The following is a 19,487-nucleotide window of genomic DNA, read 5'->3' as shown; positions in this document are numbered from 1 at the left end:
GGCCGTGGCAGATTTGTAATATCCATAACTTGGGTGGTCAAAGGTCAAACTTTGATCCTCGTTGAAAAATAGTCTTTATAAATGATCATTTACTTTATATTAAATCGTACTATAATTATAAGTTAAAATAATGAAATAACTCCTATAATTAGATAGAAAAATATTAGTAATAAAAGTATGATCATTTATCATTATACATAAAACAATAATATTCCCACAGTTATGTAATCACCAAATAGTTAAATTTATTAAGTCATAAACACTCAAAATAATACTTAGCATCCACCATTCCTCATCCCTAACTATTTCATAGCTCATTCAGATATACCGATCATTAGATTCGAAGTCGAATACATATATAATGCTCAAAAGATAAGACAATGACCCGAAATAGAAATAGGCTAAACACATTGGCTCCATCGATAATTCATCATTTCCACGTTCGCGTCACTAGGCTCCTGGAATGGGAGAGATAGGGGTGAGCTTATAAAGCCCAGTAGGAAAACAACTAATATCATGGACCCAAAAGTTTAATAAAACCCCTGCATAGTTAGCTTTGAAAGCAAAACATATATCATCATGTATAAACCAAAATAGAGAAACCACAAATAATCATAAGAGCATAGCTACAAGTGCACATCACACCGTCCACTAGATCCCTAGTTCCCGTTACCCACCATAGAAAATCCGACATCCTAAACCGGGTAGCCGGACCTGATAACCACCACAACGGGGAGGCTCAGAACACTTCCTGTATACAGATGCTAAGTCTTTACACCTACAGGTGAGTGGACACCTGATCTACCTATGATGACACAGAGACAAGGTCGTGAAACAACAACGTGCACCAATCATGATCACTATGGCTCTCATCAGTATAACCAAATGCAGGTAAACATGAAAAGAAATAAACATATTCCCTTTATATTTTAGAAAATTGGGCAGCATAACAACTACATTTGAATAAACCCAAAAATCATAATCTGCATAAATAAGTGAACAAAATATATATTTGGCACTCGGTGCCCTCAGAACAGATCAGAAAACATGCAGGTTAAGTTTTCAATTTTTCAAACATTTTATAAATATCAAAATTGGAATATGTTGAATGCAATTTAATACGAGTAAAATAAGTCCAATAGTCTAGTTGAGTCCCTACCTCTTTAGATATCTCCTTAGAATTTAATCCGAGCCCAAAGCAACGCTCCTAAGCTTATCGATGATCTTAGAATGATTTAGTCCGATTTTAATATCACGTTTTTCCTACGTGCATCAAATGAGCAAACAATTATCATCATAGCATTCCTTATTCAAAATCGTGTCCAATGACATATAATATGACCATATTTAAAATTTCAAGTTTCGGAACCTCACCCAAGCGGTGCACAATAGCGGTTGGTGGCGGTACCGGAAACGTCAACGAATATATGCATGGCATATATCAAAATGATCATCCCGATGAGTACATCACGAAAGTACAGCTCCTTCGCCCAAATGACCTCCGGTGTCGCCGGAAAATGCTTCCAAAGGGGCGAAGATACCCAAAATCTCACCGGAGAAAAATGGTGAGTTGACCGAAATGACTTAGTGGGCGACGATCCTCTCACGACGCTGATTCCAACGGTACCACCCACTCGCCGAACGGTGGTCGGAGTTGGCCGGAAAGTCACCTCAAAGTTTCGACGGCGAAACTTCGGAGTGGCTGTATAGGCGCGTCCTTGCTCCGATGGCCACCAAACTTTGGGGTTTTTGTCATCGCCGATTAGGGAAGCTGCAGCTCCGGCGCGTGTCGGAAATGGCACTCCGGCGGTGGTCCAACTGGTTGTGGCCGTGATTGGTTTGGAGAGAAAACAAATGAAAGAAAATAAAAGAAAAAGGGAGAAGAAGAAGGGGTTTCGGGGAGAGAGAAGGGAAAAGAAGAAAAAAATGAGTACTGACTCATTTACTCAGGTGGGTCCCACCCACAAAAAAAATAATTTAAATAATACTTTTTTTTTTCTGAGTTTCTACAGGTTACCTTCACGTTCTTTGTGTGTATATTTCAGGAGGTAACTGGTTACCTTCACATTCTGATGTGTGTGTATATTTCTGAGTTCTTTATGGTAACTGGTTACCTAGGTTACTAAATCATACTTACTCTTCTTTTTTTTTCCTTCAAATGTGATGTTTCTTTTCATTTCTAATATGAGTGACTCGTCACCCTCTTATGGTAACTAGCTACCCCTCTTATAGCAGTAGGTTATTCATCTCATTGTAACTGGTTACCCCACCTGATACATGTTATTTAACATCTAAGACTATTTTTTACATAAATGTGAAAAATCAAACAAAGAACTGGTTACCCCTCTGGATAAATGTTATTTAACCTAGTTGTAGGATTTTTTTTTTACATAACTTTGAAAAATCAATTAAGTAACTGGTTATCTTACCCAGGCTTTGAAAAAAAAACGTACAACCTAAAAAAAAGAAAAAAAAATGTTTACAATAAATAAAAATAATAATAATAAACACAATTCATATTACCAAAAAAAATTAATAAAAAATTTGCAAAACAACCATGGAAAAATTTAATACAAAAATAGTTATATACAATTAATATAAAAAAATCAATAAGCTAAAAAAACAATCAAATTACAAACATACCCTTCCAAATTAATAAAGCTTGATTAAGAGTAAAACTATGGCATAAAAAACATTTTTTACAAAAATATGGGAAACTAAACCCATAAAAGTGAAATTAAAAAAAAAAAGTCATAGATTAACTTTTTTTTTAAAAAGCCATATTTTTGCACAATCTATTAAAAATCCCATATAACATGTAATTTTCAATTTTTTTCGGTTATAATATATCTCTATATCTCTATATATAATAAGTGTGTAGATAACGGAAATTCTTGGTTTTAACAGTTTTTATTTTTTAAAGGTTAACTTTAACGGAATATTCTTATATTTAACAAATATTCTTATATTTAACCGTAGTTTGTAAACACTTAAACTTAAATAAAATAAATAATTAATTAAAAAATTAAAGTAAGATATTTTTGAGATATTTTACCATGATAAATATTTAAAAATAATAAATAATTAAATAAATTAAAATATGATATTTTTGAGATATTTTATAATGATAATTATTTAAAAACAATAAAATCATATGTTTTATAATTTCAATAATATTTAATTAAACTTAAATTCACTTATTATAATAATATTATATTAAACATATAATATAATCTATTGTGAATTAGCAACAAATTGTTTTTAAAAAAAAACTAACAAGAAACTTAAATTTAAGATTTACGTATAATATTTAATAATTACATTAAATATATAATATATAATCTATTGTTGTAACTTCCGTATACTTAAACAAAAACTAGAACAAACTAGAACAAATATAAACTTAAACAAAAATAAATAAATTATTTAATTAAAATAACATATTTATTTCAAATTTATATGACATTAATATAAATTTGATAAAAATAATTAATAAATTCTATAAATAAAACTAAGCAAAAATGCATATTGCACGTTGATTGTATCTAGTAGTGGGTATATGTGTAATAGATTTTTTTTTTTAAGGAATATGCGTAATATAGTTTTTCGATATTATTTTTGTACTAAAAAAACATTATTTTTTAAAGAAAAAGATTCTAGAAATATTAAAAAGAAAAGATAAAAATATTATAAAAAACAAGAGTTTATATTTTTTTGGATCCTGTATTTTGACAAATTATTTGTTAGACCTGTATTTTGTAAAATGATTCAAATAAATCTATAAACTTGATTTTGATAAAAAAAAATTAGCTAAAATTATAAATAATTCATCAAATTAACAACTCATAATAAAAGCACAATTATTATGCCTACAACTGTATTTTGTAATATTTAATTTTGTGTTCATCAAAATTAGGGGTGTGCAAAAATTATCCAATCCAATTAGAATCAACCACCAAAAATTGGATATCCAATTATGATTGGATCAGATTAGATTTTGAAGATCCAAATTGGATCGGATCGATTGTTGGATGATATATGCAAAAATCTAATAAAATCGAACCGATCCAATTGTATATATATTTGTAAAATATATTTATTTATTTAGGATTATGCTTATAATTTATGTTGTATTTTTATGATGTTGTATCATTTTGAACAAATTAGTCTTTTTATTTATAATATTATGAACTATTTGAACAAATTAAACTAAATAATGTTAAAAAATATTGGATGAATTCAATCCCATAAAATACATAATCAATGGGACACATCCAATAGATAAAATCGATCCAATCCAATGGATAATTTGATCGGATCGGCTGAGATAAATTAATTGGATTGAATCGGTTGTATAAATTTTACATCTAATGGATAATTGGATCGGATCGGATAGACCTAAAATTATTGGATGTGATCCAATGAACACTTCTGATCAAAATTGAATTTAACAAAATATAGGGTCTAAAAAATAATTTACCAAACATAGAATCTAAATAGGTAATAAAACAAAAGACAAGATTAAAAAGTTATAAACCCAAAACAATAGGCATGTTGTTTAAAAAATTTCTAAAATCAAACATATATGTTATGTTTTTCTATATTGATTTGTGTATATATTCTCTTTTATAGCTTTTGCTTTTCCCTTTTTCCTTTCAGTTATTTTCTCTTTTGTCATGGAGATTTTTTATTTTCCGGCGTGCTAGGAAAGAAAAGAATCCAACTTTATACTTCTTTAAGCCAAATATATTATGCACATTTTGTTTTTTGTTTTTGGCTAGTTGATCAATTATAGTGGAAAAATTTCACAATATTGTAAGAATGGACCAAATATGACAATAATGTTTAAATATACACATGTATATCATTCAATGCATACAAAAATATGACGTTGATATAAGACACAGTTACACAAACTGCGAAATGTGATTATCATAGCTAAAAGTCAGTCATATGATATCCACAGAATAAATGAGATATTATCAAGAATTTATGATGATCAAATCATAAATATACTATAAGAAGTAATGATATGCATATTATTATTAAGTACAGTTAGCAAGCTAAGCTTAGTTTTTTTTTTAACAAGTAAATAATGAGAAAAAAGAAAAGATAAAAACACCAAACAGTGGATAAGATGACCAGAATAAAACAAACAAAATCTTTGTGAGAGATAGCTCATACAAAGATAGCTCCTTTATTCTTCCCATATTATTATTTATTACTATTAAGATTACGTTTCATTAATATTAATATTAGTGTTAATATCTGAGATTTAGTCTTATCTGACTGACTCGTAGTTGAAAAAATGGAGTTAAGATAGGCATAACTCAAACCCAAATCTCGCAACTGTTTCACATACCCGTCTTACTCGCTCAGCCTCTGAAACCAACAATCTCTCTCTCTCTTCACAATTATATTTCTTGTTCTCTCTCTGCAACATCATCTGTTCCACGTTTTTTTTTTCTTTCTTTTGAATAGATTCTATATAATTGTGATAATTGATATGTGCCCAGTAACATAATCCTCGACCATTGTGTGAGAAGGTTAAAAAAACACGTTTTTGGGTTGTGTTGGGCATATAATAATAATAGTAATCGTTATTTGTGTTGGGGGTAGTCGGCAGTTTCAGATAATCAAATGAAGTCTTCTGATTTTGTAAGTACCCTTCTTCCTCTTTCTTCTGTCTCTTCCAATTTTAGTCTTCTTTTTCTTTTTTTGGTAGTTAAAGTTTCGATTTTTAATAACAGAACATCATCGAACAAATGATCTCTCTCTCTCTCTCTCTCCCTATAAATATATATATACATATAGATTGATTTTCAAATATGTCGTTGCTCTGCCTTTTGCAACTAGAATTTATGAAAAATCAGCTCCTAAATCCTATAAATATATAGGAAAGTTATGTTATGTTTTGCATGTGTTTGTTTCAATGGTTAAGTACACTATTTTCGATGCTCTTGAATCCTAATTTACTTTCTTGAATTCAGTGAGTCTAACAAATTAAGACTTTTAACAGACAAAACGAACCAGCTTAAGTTTGTGATATAGTATTTTCCTTTTGTTGTAATTTGTACACAGACTTGTTGTTTCTTCAAATTATTTATAAGTTTTCATTGATTTGCATTACATTGAGGCTATATTTACTAATCAATAAGAAAGTGTTTTCACTTGTTATTCATTCATTCATTCATGTATTTACTTACCCATTTGAGAAAATAACTATTCTTTGCACTATTAGAAAAATAAGATATTGCCCTCTTGACTCTTTGCATTTCCTCTGATTATTTTCAATTACTGGTATTTCTTTGTTTATTGAGTAGCTGTAAGTACTCCTAAGAATTTTTTACAGAAATAGTATTTTTGGGTTTGCAAGATACAATGGAAAGTTCTGTTTATGTGGTTATCTTTGACTTTTGCTTTTATTATTTCTACTCTACTCAGGTGTCTATACTTGCTGATCCACAAAGTAGGAGATCTTGCTTTTGTAGCCTTGTTCCTGCAACTTCTTTGCTATGTCTAGTTTTCTTATTAGGGAATGCTTTTATAGCACCAGACTACAAAGAGGTATTTATTTCTTCTATTCATCTTTTTGTACTTTGTTTTGTAGATGTATTAATGTATAATCAAACTTTCTTAGAATCTTAACTATGGTTAAGAGGCTCAAACCTTGAAATGACTCTTTTGATTCCTCTATGTAGAAATTAACAATATGGGGAATGACTGATACTCTGCAGAATCTTAAATTTAACAAATGCAAGGTTTGTTTTCTTACCACATTAAATTATTAATGTAGATGAATCTCGGGGCATTGTTATTCACATTTGTTTGTCGTTTTAGAACCAATGCAGGCCTAATGGAAGTGAGGCATTACCTGAAGGTATCATCTCCAAGACTTCTAACTTGGAGATGCGGCCGTTATGGGGTTTTCCAAAGGTGGGATTTTAGATGGCTTATTCTAGTCCAATGATAGCTAATAGTATTAGAGTTCTAATTGTGTTTTCAAGATTTCTTGTTCTTACTGATTTGTATGCTTTGTCAACCAGAAAAATGAAAGTGCTATGGTTAACTTATTTGCTGTGGCTGTTGGGATAAAACAAAAGGATTTGATCAATAAAATGGTTAGAAAGGTATGTAACACATTTTTATTCTCTCTAAATTAATAAGTTTATTTTCTGTATCCAAGTGGATAATTATTCATGTTTACACATTTTTTTGCAGTATCTATCCAATAATTTTGCTGTAATGCTTTTCCATTATGATGGTAAAGTTGATGAATGGAAGAGTTTTGAATGGTGTGACCGTGTTCTACATGTTTCTGCTGTCAATCAAACAAAATGGTAATTGTCTCAGCTTCTAGTTCTAACCTTATTATAATGGAAGCTGCAGTTTTTAAACCTGATTTATCATATGATGGTATTATTGATGGTTAGGTGGTTTGCCAAGCGTTTCTTACATCCTGATATAGTGGCTGAATATAGTTACATTTTCCTCTGGGATGAGGACCTTGGAGTAGAAAATTTCAGTCCTCAACGGTATGTCATGTCACCTCGTGTTTAAGCATTTGCTTTTTTGTATTTCCTATGAATGCCCTATATCACGTACCATATTAAGATGTAGTGAGACTTGCATATCTTTTCTCTTCAAACTCTTGTGTCACATGTAAGCTAGCACCAGAAGCTCATACATAAAATTTAGTTAAACCCCTTTTCTTTAAATGCATTATTTAAACATTGTTGTTCGATGTTAGATTAATCGCATTAAGGAATGAAAATTAACATCTTAGTTGATGTTTCTTTTTTAAAACTTTTAGGTATGTATCTATTGTTCAAACTGAAGGGCTTGAGATATCACAGCCTGCACTTGATCCGGCTAAATCAGTAGAGCTGCATCATCAAATTACTGCACGGGGGAGGAAAATAGTGCACAGGTATTAGGAAAATCACTTGTGTTTTAAGAAAACGTTTCCATATTATCAGCGTGGGAAGTTGAAGTTTCCATATTATTTAGCTACATTATCGAAGAAGATACGGCACGAAATAATGCTGTCTCTTATGAGTAGTCTATCTCAACACCCTTTTATTACCTTCATATCATAAATAAAAACAAATAAGCACATCGGACTCTGAAAACTTGGTTAGAGTTTTAGACATTCAAAGCAAGAAACATAATTTTTATGTCAAAGATAAGTTTGAAAAGTCCACAAGGATTTTGGTTTTTCGTTCACTTGTATTGTCAGATAATTGCTATTGAATAAGTATAAAGAATTATTCAAGATTCAAGAAGCAGAGGCTGCTTATTTCTGTAAGGTTTAAAGTTTTACTAGTTGTGGCTATTTACAGTCACCAATTGATCAATATAGAGGAATGCATACATGTAGTTTATTTCTCTTGTACCAAAATTTTACATGCTTTTCATTGTTTGTGTCTGCAGAAGAATTTACAAGCATGGTGAAAGTGGGAAAGGTTGTGATGGCAGCAGTACAGCTCCTCCATGCACTGGGTAAAATTTCAGTTGTCAGACTTATTGCACTACCCTGGTTTTTATAGCTTAATAGTTTTTTCTTGCTAATCAAGAGAGGATAATCTTTTTTTGCTTTCCTGAATTCAACTTTATAGGATTCTGTTAGTACATCTTTTTCATTATTGGTATCATAAGTTAATTTACTCTAGAAAATGAAATAAAGATTGGTATTGCAGATGGATTGAAATGATGGCCCCTGTTTTCTCAAGAGCTGCTTGGCGTTGTGTATGGTATATGATCCAAGTGAGTTCTTTTCTGTTTTAACAATGACATGACTCACCCAAGAGGGGTAGCTGAAACACTCAGGCTGCAGGCATGTGGTTTACTCCCACAAAGTCTGATGTTCGAGTCCCTCCTGGGTACCTACATAATATTTGTTATTGTTTTCTGGTCCCAAAATATTGCAGGATTAGAGAGGGAGCCTAGTTTCAAAAAAAAAAAAACAATGACATGACATCAATCAACTCTTCTTAAGCAAAATTAGTAAAAGGAATGAATCATGAATGTTAAGTTTGAGTTGATGACCTTACTTCTTATTTGATTATTTGCAGAATGACTTGATTCATGCTTGGGGTCTAGATATGCAGCTTGGCTACTGTGCACAGGCAAGTTTCTTCTGATATCTGCTATGTCTTACATGGTTGCATTACTAACATTCTAGCTGATCATTTTTGGCTAAACCTTGTTGATTAAGTATTAAGATCTTCTTTCTTGACAGGGTAATAGAATTAATAATGTTGGTGTCGTTGACGCTGAATACATAGTTCACTATGGTCGCCCTACGCTAGGAGGTTGGGGTGGAGATGGAAATAAGGTTAGAAATATGATCATGCTCTCTATTCTTATTGAGACACACTCCATCTTCTCTTGAGCTTTATCTTCAACTTTTCACTTGGTAATTGTGACTATGTTTTGTACATAAAATCCCCATCTCAGGTTAAGGACAATAATCATGTACATAGAATTAGATAAAAATCTAAACTCTTTTCAAACATGAAATATATCTCATGTCATTTATGATGGAATCTCATCAACCATGTAAACATCTCATGTTTTGCCAAATACATAATCCAAAATAAACTGCCGACATATTCCAATGCAGACAAGTTCTTCAGCAAAAGACCAGACTTTGAAAACAAAAAATATTTCGACCACAGAGAAGGTTTCGATCTCTACTCTACATCTTCACTGTATTTTCACTGTCATTTTGGACCGAAAACCCTTGAATCTTTTTCTTTTTTTTCAGGCTCCATCTCATTCTCATTCACATTTTAAGGGTCCCAGAGTGGATGTAAGTTTTGACTTATATGTTACTTTCTTCTTTTGAAATTTCTCAAACATAAACTATTTAAACACTTGTTGTAATCCAATGAGGCAGTTGGATTGGAGATTTGATATCTTATGTTAGACCAACTTAAGAACTTGTTTTGTATATTATGTGTAGGTGAGGAGGCAATCATACATAGAATTGGATATTTTCAAGAAAAGATGGCAAAAGGCTGTTCAAGAGGATAAATGTTGGGTTGATCCTTACAAATGAACACAGAGGAGAAATCTCATACATTCTAAATTTTCTTGCCACTTTACTGCAAAATATTGCAGATAAAGAGGTATGAGCACAAGGTATCGATGATGGTTAATGCTTATAGGAGTACACAACTTTTTTTTATTCTTCTTTTTTTTTATAGGTAAAATTAATGTAAATGTTTCATTTTCATATTTTCTTACGTAAATAGTATATAGATAGATGTTTGAGCAAGAAAAGTAAGAAATTAATTGTCTTTAAAGAAAAAATAAATATTTTACTTGTTGAATTTCAAAGTAAAGATTTCACAATAAAGTTTCATAAAATGATCTAGTTAAGCCTTTAGTTTGAGTGTTTGAAATAGGTATTGCCTTTGGTTTTATTTTTCTTATTAAAGATTCAGCTACTAGTGGGAATGTGGGGACAATCACAGCCACTCTAGATGAACCCTATTATGTTTATAGTTTTTATTCATAAGAAAAATATCATTTTGAGCAATATTAATGCTATAACTTGTAAAGTTGTCAATGTCATTACTAGTGATAATTTATTTTTCGTTGTTATATATATATATATATATATATTCTAAGAGCAGTCTCACTGATGCTCTACTCTATTATTTAAAATACTTCTCCAAAACACTTTTTTTTTTATTTTACCTTAACTTTTACATTATACCATACATCAGTTTCTTTATATATTTCTCCACATCATTTAAATATTATATTTTTAAACATATTTTATTAATTAAAGTAAAATAAAATAATTAAAAAATAATAATAAATATATAGACTAAATAGGAGAGAGAAAGCTGATAAAGAAAAATAATAATATTAAAATATTATATAAATGATATGTAAATGTAGATATATATTAATTGAAGTTTGTGCATAGCTATTATAAATATATATATAAAAGAGCCGATGGAAGATGTTTTTTTGAGTTTTCTCTAAATATTATAGAGAAAGTGTATTACAAAATACATCACCAAAAATATTGTTTTTATAATTTATCTCCAATTTTTACATTATATTATACATCAGCTTCTCTATTTTTTCTCTACATCATTTAAATATTTTATTTTTAAAAAATATTTTTTTTATTTTAAAAAATAAAATAATTAAATATAATAGTATCACAGTCTTATATATATATAAAAGTTTATAAGAAAATAATAAAATATTTATAGCTTGATGAATAGAATTTTACTACATATAAATAAATATTATTCATTGAGTCAAAAAAAATATAACTTTAGATCACTCATTGGAAGATTATTTAACAATTTTTTCTCTATATTATAAATAAGAGTTTATACATTTTTGGACTCTGTGTTTTGTCCCATTACCAGTTTGGACCCTGTGTTTTGACAAATTACTTTTTGGACCCTATGTTTTATAAAATGGTTAAAATAGAACCCTAAACTCAATTTTAATGAAGAAAAATTGAATATAACAACATAGTTTTTAAGCAGAATGATTTTATTTTTGTTTTGAATTGTTAGTTTAGTAAATTATTTGTAATTTTAGTTGAGAAAACATTGACTAAGATCGGATTTAGAATTCTATTTTAACCATTTTATAAAACATAGAGTCCAAAAAATAATTTGTCAAAACACAAGTATAAATCATGTGAAGAACTAGATATTTTTGCTCTAATTGGACAAAAAGTATAATCCCCGTAAAGAATTAGATATTTTTGCTCTAATTGGACTGGATGAAAGTATTTTTTTTTAAAGTCTTGAAAAGATATGTTTGAATTGTCTTGTCTTGAAAATGAACGATTGTGAAGATTTGAAGATAAAAGAAAGATCAAGGAAAAATGGCCTGCATGGATGATGTTACATTGATTTTTCAGCAGAAAAAATGCAAGTAATGGATTATTCAATGATTAAGAATTTGGGGGTCACAGTCCATTTGTCTTGTTTCGAGGTACAACAACACTAAAGTGTGGACATATTGGACAATCCCAACTTTTAGGTTAAAAAAGGCTTTACAACTGGTTCACACTTTACAGAGTATTGAGACACCAAAGTCAAATAGTCAAATACTCCATATATGTTATTGTGAGGTGTGGCCACCATTGTGGGCCCCATTGCCATACTCATTGTCCTTTTTATTTCTCACCCCACAAATAATGTTTTTAAAAAAACATAAATAAATCAAGGAAGGGAATATGATATGAGATATACAAATTGTAGACAACAGTTTTAAAAAGTCAATGTCTCTGCCATAAATTTAAGTCACTTTTTTTGTTAGTTGATAAAGAGTACTAACATTCTAACATGAAGTCTCCAAATCGAATTCATATTGACACCCACTTTTGCAAATAGGTTACAATTCGAATACAACACATGAGTAGAGATAGTTAAAGTGACTGCATAACTCTTTTCGGTTTAATCTTGCTCTCCAAGACTGTCTGCTCGTTCTTTGTTGAACTTCTCACAACGAGAAAACAAAAAATACTATTACTAAAAGAACAACAATATAATAACACACAAGGTAACTTTACAATATAATGTATATGTACAAAGGGGATCGAATCCCAACCTTAATTACCAAGTCCAAAGTCTCCACCACTAGGGGTGCACACGGGTCGGATTTTCGAGTTTCGGGTGCATCAGGTTTGGGTTTTGCGGGTTTTGGGTGGAGGAAAGTAGTATCGAATCCGGTCCAAAATTTTCGAGTTTTAGGGTGGTTTCGGATTTGGTCGGGTCGGGTCGGGTTTCAGGTGGGATTGGTCCAAAAATAGGCTTTGGGCCGAAAATGGGTTTGGTAAAAAAATTTCAAAATACCATTTTTTTTTTACTTTTCACATGTTTTTTTAACTTTGTTGTTAGTTTGGTAATGTTAATTTTTTACGAATTGGACCTTGGTATTTTTTTTAAAAAAAAGCATTAATTTTTTCGAATTTTTTTATTTATGTTTGGGTTCGGGTTACACATGAACCCGTGTGTCCTTAATTTCAAAATCCAAACTCGCCCTGAACCACGTCGGGTTCGGATCGGATTTTACCCGAATTCGACAGGTTTTGCAAAAAATCGGGTTTTCGAGTTTCGAGTCAGACAGATTTGCGAGTTTTTCAGATTTTTCGGGTCAAATGTTCACCCCTATCCACCACCACCCCCATCTCCGAGTTTTCCACCACCCATTTTTGCTTTAGTCTTACCTTCTTAGTATTATTTTCTTTTTACGATTCAAGTATTAGATAGGGTGTCTCAAGTGTTAAGCATCTACCATATAGTTTACAGGATATTCTCATGGTACTCACATGTAGAAAAAACAATAGTCAAATAACCCAACTGAGAAGAACCTCCAAAACATTAGCAACACATTTATTATATAGTTAGAAAAGTAACAAAATTATGTAGCATTGATTTATTCAAAGTGTGGTATTGATAAGGGGACCAATGAAAGGGTTAAATTATTGATGCAAGATGTAGCAAGTACCTATACAATTAATATCACAAACTTAATTATTGCTCTGAAATCTTCTGCAATGCTCATATTTTTTTAATAACTTTCCTTCCAATTTTTATAAGCCATCTGACTCAACTGATAAAAGTTCCTTATAATTTATTTTCATTAAAAGCCTGAATTCATCATGCTATTATTATTTACTCTTTTTCCTATCCTTCTTTTTTCCTTCATCCTTACCATAATTTCTTTTAAAACTGAGACCAACCATATCAGTTTTTATTTTTCTCCTAATAATTTTTTGTTAGTGTTATTATTGTTAAGACTACTAATACTACTATTTAATTGTTAATAGCTTAAGTAATGTTGTTATAACCGATTAAAAAGAAACTCAACTTCTTGATATAGGGTCTAATTAGAGACTCTAATCATCTAAATTCTTTATTTTTCTGCAAAGATATATATATATATATTAAATAAGAAATTTGACTATTGATGCATTAAATAGGGTACCATAACAAAAATATTCTACCCACTGTATACATGTCAATTTGATCCTAGTATCTTTCTTAGTTCCAACAAATATCATTGTCATTTGTTTTTCACTTTTTCTATTCAGGACCGAGAGAGTGAGGGAGAGAATAGAGAGTCCGAGAGAGTAGAGAGAGAAAGTAGGAAACAAATAATAAGTGTATTTTTTGAACTAAAGAAAATACTAGAATCAAATGGACATGTATATGGTGGGAATAATATTTTTGTTATGGTACTCTATTTAATGCATCAATATTCAAATTTCCCTATTAAATTTGTTTTTTTTCTTTGTTAGAGTAGTCTCAATGGCTGCTTTAAAGTAGTCCAAATGTAAATTATTTTAGCTAAATGACTTAATATCTCCTCTATTGGCTACTCTAAATATATATGTATAATAGCTTAGTACTTAACCCAATAAATTTTATTCTAAATGTAGTTAAGCTTAAATTAGCTATGTAAACATTTTTTTTTTTTTGTCATTTTTTCCCTTTCTCTCTCCCATTAGCAAATATTTTATTATTTTTTTTTCTTTTTTAATATTTTTTTTTTTACTTAAGCTATTAAATAATATTTATAAATATAATATTTTAAATGATGTAAAAGAAAATATAAAGTAACTAATGTATGGTGTAATGTAAAAATGTGAGGTAAAATAGAAAAAATAAGATTTTGATGAGGTATTTTAATAAATAGAGTAGAGTAACTATTGTGAATGCTCTTAGTTTGTTGTACATGTATCTTATCAATCTTTCAAATAGAAATTCTTGTTGTTGTTCTTTAATTGGACTTAAGCTATTGATCTACAAGTCCAAGTTTTGTTCTCATTCTATTTCCTTAATTTTGGCCATTAACAATAATTCAGTGTACCAAAATAAATTAAGTTAGCATACTCTGAGACTAGACAATAAGACGAAAGAAATCCCTCTACTCATTTTGTAATTTTGTATATATGATCTTAATAGTGAAACAGAATAGACAAGAAAAAATAATAATAAATTTGGGCTCTCCACCCCACTTGCATACTGCCTTTTAATTAATTAAATCAATTTAATTAACAACACAGTATTGGCTTGTAAACCTAATTAGACATGTTTTGAATTTAATAAATTTCCCCTGAACTTGCAAGGACCAATGGTATAAGAGAGATCCTTACAGCAAAATTCATGTGACAAACTTTATTGGTAGGCAGCTTGCATATACATTTCACATGTATGTTGACTTTCTCAGAAGAATACAATTAAGTGAAATGACCATTATACAAAGTGTGACATCCATTCCTTATCAGACATATATATCAAACATGATCTCAAGAAAACAAACCAAAGGAGTGTTACAAACTAAATTTGAGGGCACAATGAAAACACACAAAATTGATATTGATTTGTACTTTGAACAGCACATGGGATGCTGCACATTGCCATTACAAACTGAAGTCAATGAGATTCCCAAAACACTCTTCTCAAGACATCAAATTCAGATGTGTGGATTTCTTATCCCTACTGCCATGTCTATAATCCCCCACAAAGCCCCACAATCCACCCCATTGAGCATAATCTTTCTCAATCAAACACAAGCTCTTGGCCAAATGAGAAGCTGTTTTACTCTACCATTATAAAAACACATTCAATGCAAATCTTTAATGTCGCCTATAAGAAAAACAATATCCAAAAAAGTATGCATAAAACTCATTCAAGAACCATCTACACCATCTAACAACAATTGCAGCAAGGTAGTAGCCAAGGCTTAATTGCCCCTACCTAACTTCTACCCACCTTAATACTTGAGTTGGCTACACCTACATGCATTAATACCATATCATCAATCTTATCTTTATAGTTTTCTATCAAACAATTAACTTTAACACCTATTTAAGGTAATTCAAAAGCTAGCAAAGCAGAGCAATCTTTCACCTCTCTTTTTCCCCCCTTCTATTGTCACCATTGAAAAGTAAAATGTATTACCTCAGATAGTGACATTTTACAAACTCCATGATATATAAGCTAAAGATATCTATATTCTGTAAGACTTGTACACATACACCCCACACCCCTATTTTTTTTCCTTGATATTTTTCTTTAAAGATAAAGAAATATTTTTGGCAGGAAGTGGGAAGGTAACCGCTTCCACAGGGTATAAAGTATAATGCTTTAAAGTACAGCAGAGATAACCATAACTAGTCTAGCAATTCACTTTCTGCTAAAATCAGATGCAAGTATTAAAGAGTAGTGAAAGCAGGGTTAAAAAATCAATGGAAACTATCAATCACTAACTTTGGTCGACGATAAAATATTAAACTTTAAGCAAAATGAAAATCTCACTAATTGAAACAAACAACTAAACAACCCAACAAGCAAGAAAACAAAGACTTAGTAATAATAATAAAACTAAAATTTAATCTTTGTCACAAGTGTCACACCAGCACTACCAAAAAAATTCATTAATATATTCTTTAAAAAGTGTTAATTAATGACCATAAGCTTCAACAGCACCATTAACAAGGATTGTGTTTCTACGAAAACCCTTAAACTATGCTAATCCTAGCAATGTGCTATCTCCAGGAATTGCTATTTCCTGCTTAAAAAAATTCATTTTGGATAAACCCACTAGTAATGGGAAAAAACTATCCTGTAGAATGGAGATAGCACACTTCCCACTAATAAAAATATAAATTTTTTTAATTTATAAAAACTATAAACAAACAAATCAAGAACAGATATTCTTCCCCATTCACACTCTCCCAACACCAAATTAAACAATATTAAATTATAAACTTTGTAGAGATAAGAATTCAGATATGGCATCCAAAGCAATTACAGGTCTTGGGGGTGAAAGAACAGAAGCCAAAAGGTCTGTTGGGAATGTTGCAATTGATGGCATAGCAACATGGAGATGGCAAGCAGAGCCCTTTAGCTCCTCCACAGCAAGTACACAAAGCACATATCTGAAAGCTCCCCAACTTTCTTCTGCTATCATTCATCATCATCTCCAACTTTCCTGACCCTACCAGAGGCACCAGTGGCGGCACCACCAAGCTCTCCGCCACCACAGACCCATTTACCTTCAAATCAATACACACGAGACAAAACACTCAATCCACAGAAAAAAATTACCATCTTGGCAAGAAAACTAAAGGGATCTGTAAAATAAAGGTGGGATTTTTAGTGATAAAAGAGAAAAGAGACTCACTTGGACTGAACTTGCTTCAGTGTTGGTAATCACAGTAGCCAAGAAGAGCAGCAAAATAAGAGAAAAGATGACCCCATATGCAGGCATCATGGTTCTTGAGAAGGTTGGTACTTTGCTTAGTGTTTGAGTTGCAAAAGTTGATGGGAATTTGGAAAGGAAGGGAGTGTGGGTCTTGCTCTTTTCTAGAGAGATTTTCACTTGCTGTGTCATAATATAAATAAACATAAATAGGAAAAATAAAAGGTTAAAATGGGATTTTTAAGCTGCTTACGGTGGCCTAGTAATTGGGAACTCTTTAATGGGTTTTTCACTTTTTCAGTTTTGCATACTAAGGAAGATGGGAGGAAGAGGGTTTAATTGGTTTTAGTTTGGGGAATTTTTTTTATGAAGAGGGTTTCTTTGCTTTGCATTTCTGTCATTTGGTGCTGAATATTAAGGGCATATGGCCCCCCCAGCCCCAACTCTTATTTGTGTGACAGTATGAAGGTCATAATGTGAACCACTGTAGTATACACATTCCAACTTGAAAATTTCAAGGCCTACGCCACGTGTCAAAGATATATGCTGTCTTCATGGTAATTACAATTTTTCTTTATTATTATTAGGATTAAAAGATAGTATCACATTCATATCCCACTTGCATGTAATTTATGAATATGATATTATGATATGTATGATGTACCATAATGGATTAAATTTTCTATGCATATTTATCCATGGATAATGATTATAGGCATATACCCTTTTCTTATTTTTAAATATTAATATTTTCATGAGTGTCGGTATAGTCTGCTCTCTGCAATTCTAGATTTGGGGACCCTTTTGTTTCAACAAAATGTTGTGTTTCGATATGCTTGTCTTCGTGTACCCAAAGTTAATGGATAGTAAATTTAACAGGACACAGGCACAAAGCTGTTATGTAATAAGTTACTCATACACTTCTCTTCTCTTTATTTTCTTTGTTTTTACAATCCTTTTTTTGGTGGGGATGAGATGAATAGACGATTCCCTATTCCCCAATTAACATAAATACAAAAGAAAAATAGTCTAATTGAAGTCTTAACAAAGACGAAAAGCTGATTCTAATGATGCCCCTCCAAATTTTGAAGGTACTTTTTCTCTTTATCTTCTTTGGACTTTACTTTAAATCACGGTTTTAATTTGTCACTCTTTTTGACGATTCAAACCAAAAGGTGGTGGAAGTTTGGACTAGAAGTAAAAAAGCAAGAGAGATGGAATGGAAAAAGTCTTTAAGCAAACAAGATTTGTAGGCTTGGACTGGACAGGCCATGTTTAAACATACAAATATGGTCATTAAGTATGGCATGATAAATGCATATATATTTATGCATTACCAGTAAAAAAAAATAATGAATTCATCTTTTTGTTGTCTAACCAATTAAAGTAAGATACCTTATTTAATTGATTAGACACTAATTAAAATACACTTATTTGATAGTATATTTAAATCCAAAAATAAAAACTCATTTAGTTGGACGAATAGTATATTTAGATATTTGGTTATATCTACTATTTTAGTAGAATAATTATTCCTCCCCATTAATAAAAGAAAGACTCTTCTCAAGTCCCATTCTCATATTCTTGCTTAAGTTTCAATGGAAAAGTAATTACCTCATTTTACTCATAGAACAGCTTAATCCACACAAGTGCTAGCCAAGGCAAAAAAACTCAAGACAGCAGCACAATATAAGTTAAATTGCATCAAGTTTTACTAATGAGCTACACTATTAACTTAATATAAACAGAAACAGCTGCCAAATAAGCAAATGAGAACTATTGAGCTAAAGATAGTGGCGGCTGAAGCAATAAAAATTGGTTTTCTGATGAAAGAACAGTAGCCATACCTCTGATGTTAAGATATTGGTTAATCATTGCTTTGATGATGCTTTTGGGACTGTTGCTTTTGTTATGTTTTGTTTTCTTGCTCTTGTTTTGCAATGTTGGTCCAGCTCAGAAACGCAATGACATTCAGCTTCAGCTGCATCAACTGAACAAGAACTCGAACAATAACTCAAGAAAAATCCCTACAAAGATGGATAAAGGAAGAAGCAAGAGATGCTCGAAGGATAATTCCCATAACTACAACTGCAGTGTCACTACTTCTAGATTATTAACTATGTAGAAAAATTCATCAAGGAAATGTCATGAGATGCATGGCTAAAAGAGTGATCCAAACCTGTTCTGTAAGGTCCCTATACTGAGAACTAATATCATTAATTCCTAACACGGTGACAATGGAACCACAATCTGATGCTAATAGTTGAAACACATTGCCTTCCAGCTTA

General features: G+C 30.9%; 3 protein-coding genes across 3 annotated transcripts; 1 reads left to right on the top strand and 2 right to left on the bottom strand.

Annotated features, from left to right (window-relative positions):
• Nucleotides 1–220: 220 nt before the first annotated feature.
• Nucleotides 221–4,936, bottom strand: LOC133791306 (uncharacterized). The gene is made up of 3 exons (XM_062229232.1): nucleotides 4,918–4,936; nucleotides 1,375–1,933; nucleotides 221–458 (listed from the first exon to the last, which is right to left on the bottom strand). Exons 1-3 carry the CDS (start codon nucleotides 4,934–4,936, stop codon nucleotides 431–433), a joined length of 606 nt encoding a protein of 201 aa, XP_062085216.1. The 3' UTR covers nucleotides 221–430.
• Nucleotides 4,937–5,126: 190 nt separating this feature from the next.
• Nucleotides 5,127–10,393, top strand: LOC133790538 (uncharacterized). Its single transcript, XM_062228200.1, has 15 exons — nucleotides 5,127–5,658; nucleotides 6,445–6,567; nucleotides 6,702–6,761; nucleotides 6,841–6,936; nucleotides 7,047–7,130; nucleotides 7,222–7,340; nucleotides 7,434–7,535; nucleotides 7,814–7,930; nucleotides 8,434–8,502; nucleotides 8,700–8,766; nucleotides 9,075–9,128; nucleotides 9,242–9,337; nucleotides 9,626–9,685; nucleotides 9,770–9,814; nucleotides 9,968–10,393. The coding sequence occupies exons 1-15, from the start codon at nucleotides 5,641–5,643 to the stop codon at nucleotides 10,061–10,063; spliced, it is 1,206 nt and encodes a 401-aa protein (XP_062084184.1). The 5' UTR covers nucleotides 5,127–5,640; the 3' UTR covers nucleotides 10,064–10,393.
• A 6,303-nt stretch (nucleotides 10,394–16,696) lies between these two features.
• On the bottom strand, nucleotides 16,697–17,649 carry LOC133790537 (uncharacterized). Its single transcript, XM_062228199.1, has 2 exons — nucleotides 17,182–17,649; nucleotides 16,697–17,053 (listed from the first exon to the last, which is right to left on the bottom strand). Exons 1-2 carry the CDS (start codon nucleotides 17,404–17,406, stop codon nucleotides 16,784–16,786), a joined length of 495 nt encoding a protein of 164 aa, XP_062084183.1. The 5' UTR covers nucleotides 17,407–17,649; the 3' UTR covers nucleotides 16,697–16,783.
• Between the last annotated feature and the right edge of the window lie 1,838 nt (nucleotides 17,650–19,487).

This window comes from Humulus lupulus, chromosome 7 (assembly GCF_963169125.1).
Source record: "Humulus lupulus chromosome 7, drHumLupu1.1, whole genome shotgun sequence".
NCBI lineage: Eukaryota > Viridiplantae > Streptophyta > Magnoliopsida > Rosales > Cannabaceae > Humulus > Humulus lupulus.
The sequence above is the reverse complement of the archived record's forward strand: the minus strand, read 5'-3'. Positions and strand labels throughout refer to the sequence as shown.

Coding starts and splice junctions, on each gene's coding strand:
- LOC133790537 (XM_062228199.1), bottom strand. CDS start 17,406: ATGTTTATTTATATTATGACACAGCAAGTGAAAATCTCTCTAGAAAAG. Junction 17,054..17,181: donor CTGAAGCAAGTTCAGTCCAA/GTGAGTCTCTTT, acceptor ATTGATTTGAAG/GTAAATGGGTCTGTGGTGGC.
- LOC133791306 (XM_062229232.1), bottom strand. Junction 459..1,374: donor CGCTATTGTGCACCGCTTGG/GTGAGGTTCCGA, acceptor CTCCCATTCCAG/GAGCCTAGTGACGCGAACGT.
- LOC133790538 (XM_062228200.1), top strand. Junction 8,767..9,074: donor GTGTATGGTATATGATCCAA/GTGAGTTCTTTT, acceptor GATTATTTGCAG/AATGACTTGATTCATGCTTG. Junction 9,129..9,241: donor AGCTTGGCTACTGTGCACAG/GCAAGTTTCTTC, acceptor CTTTCTTGACAG/GGTAATAGAATTAATAATGT.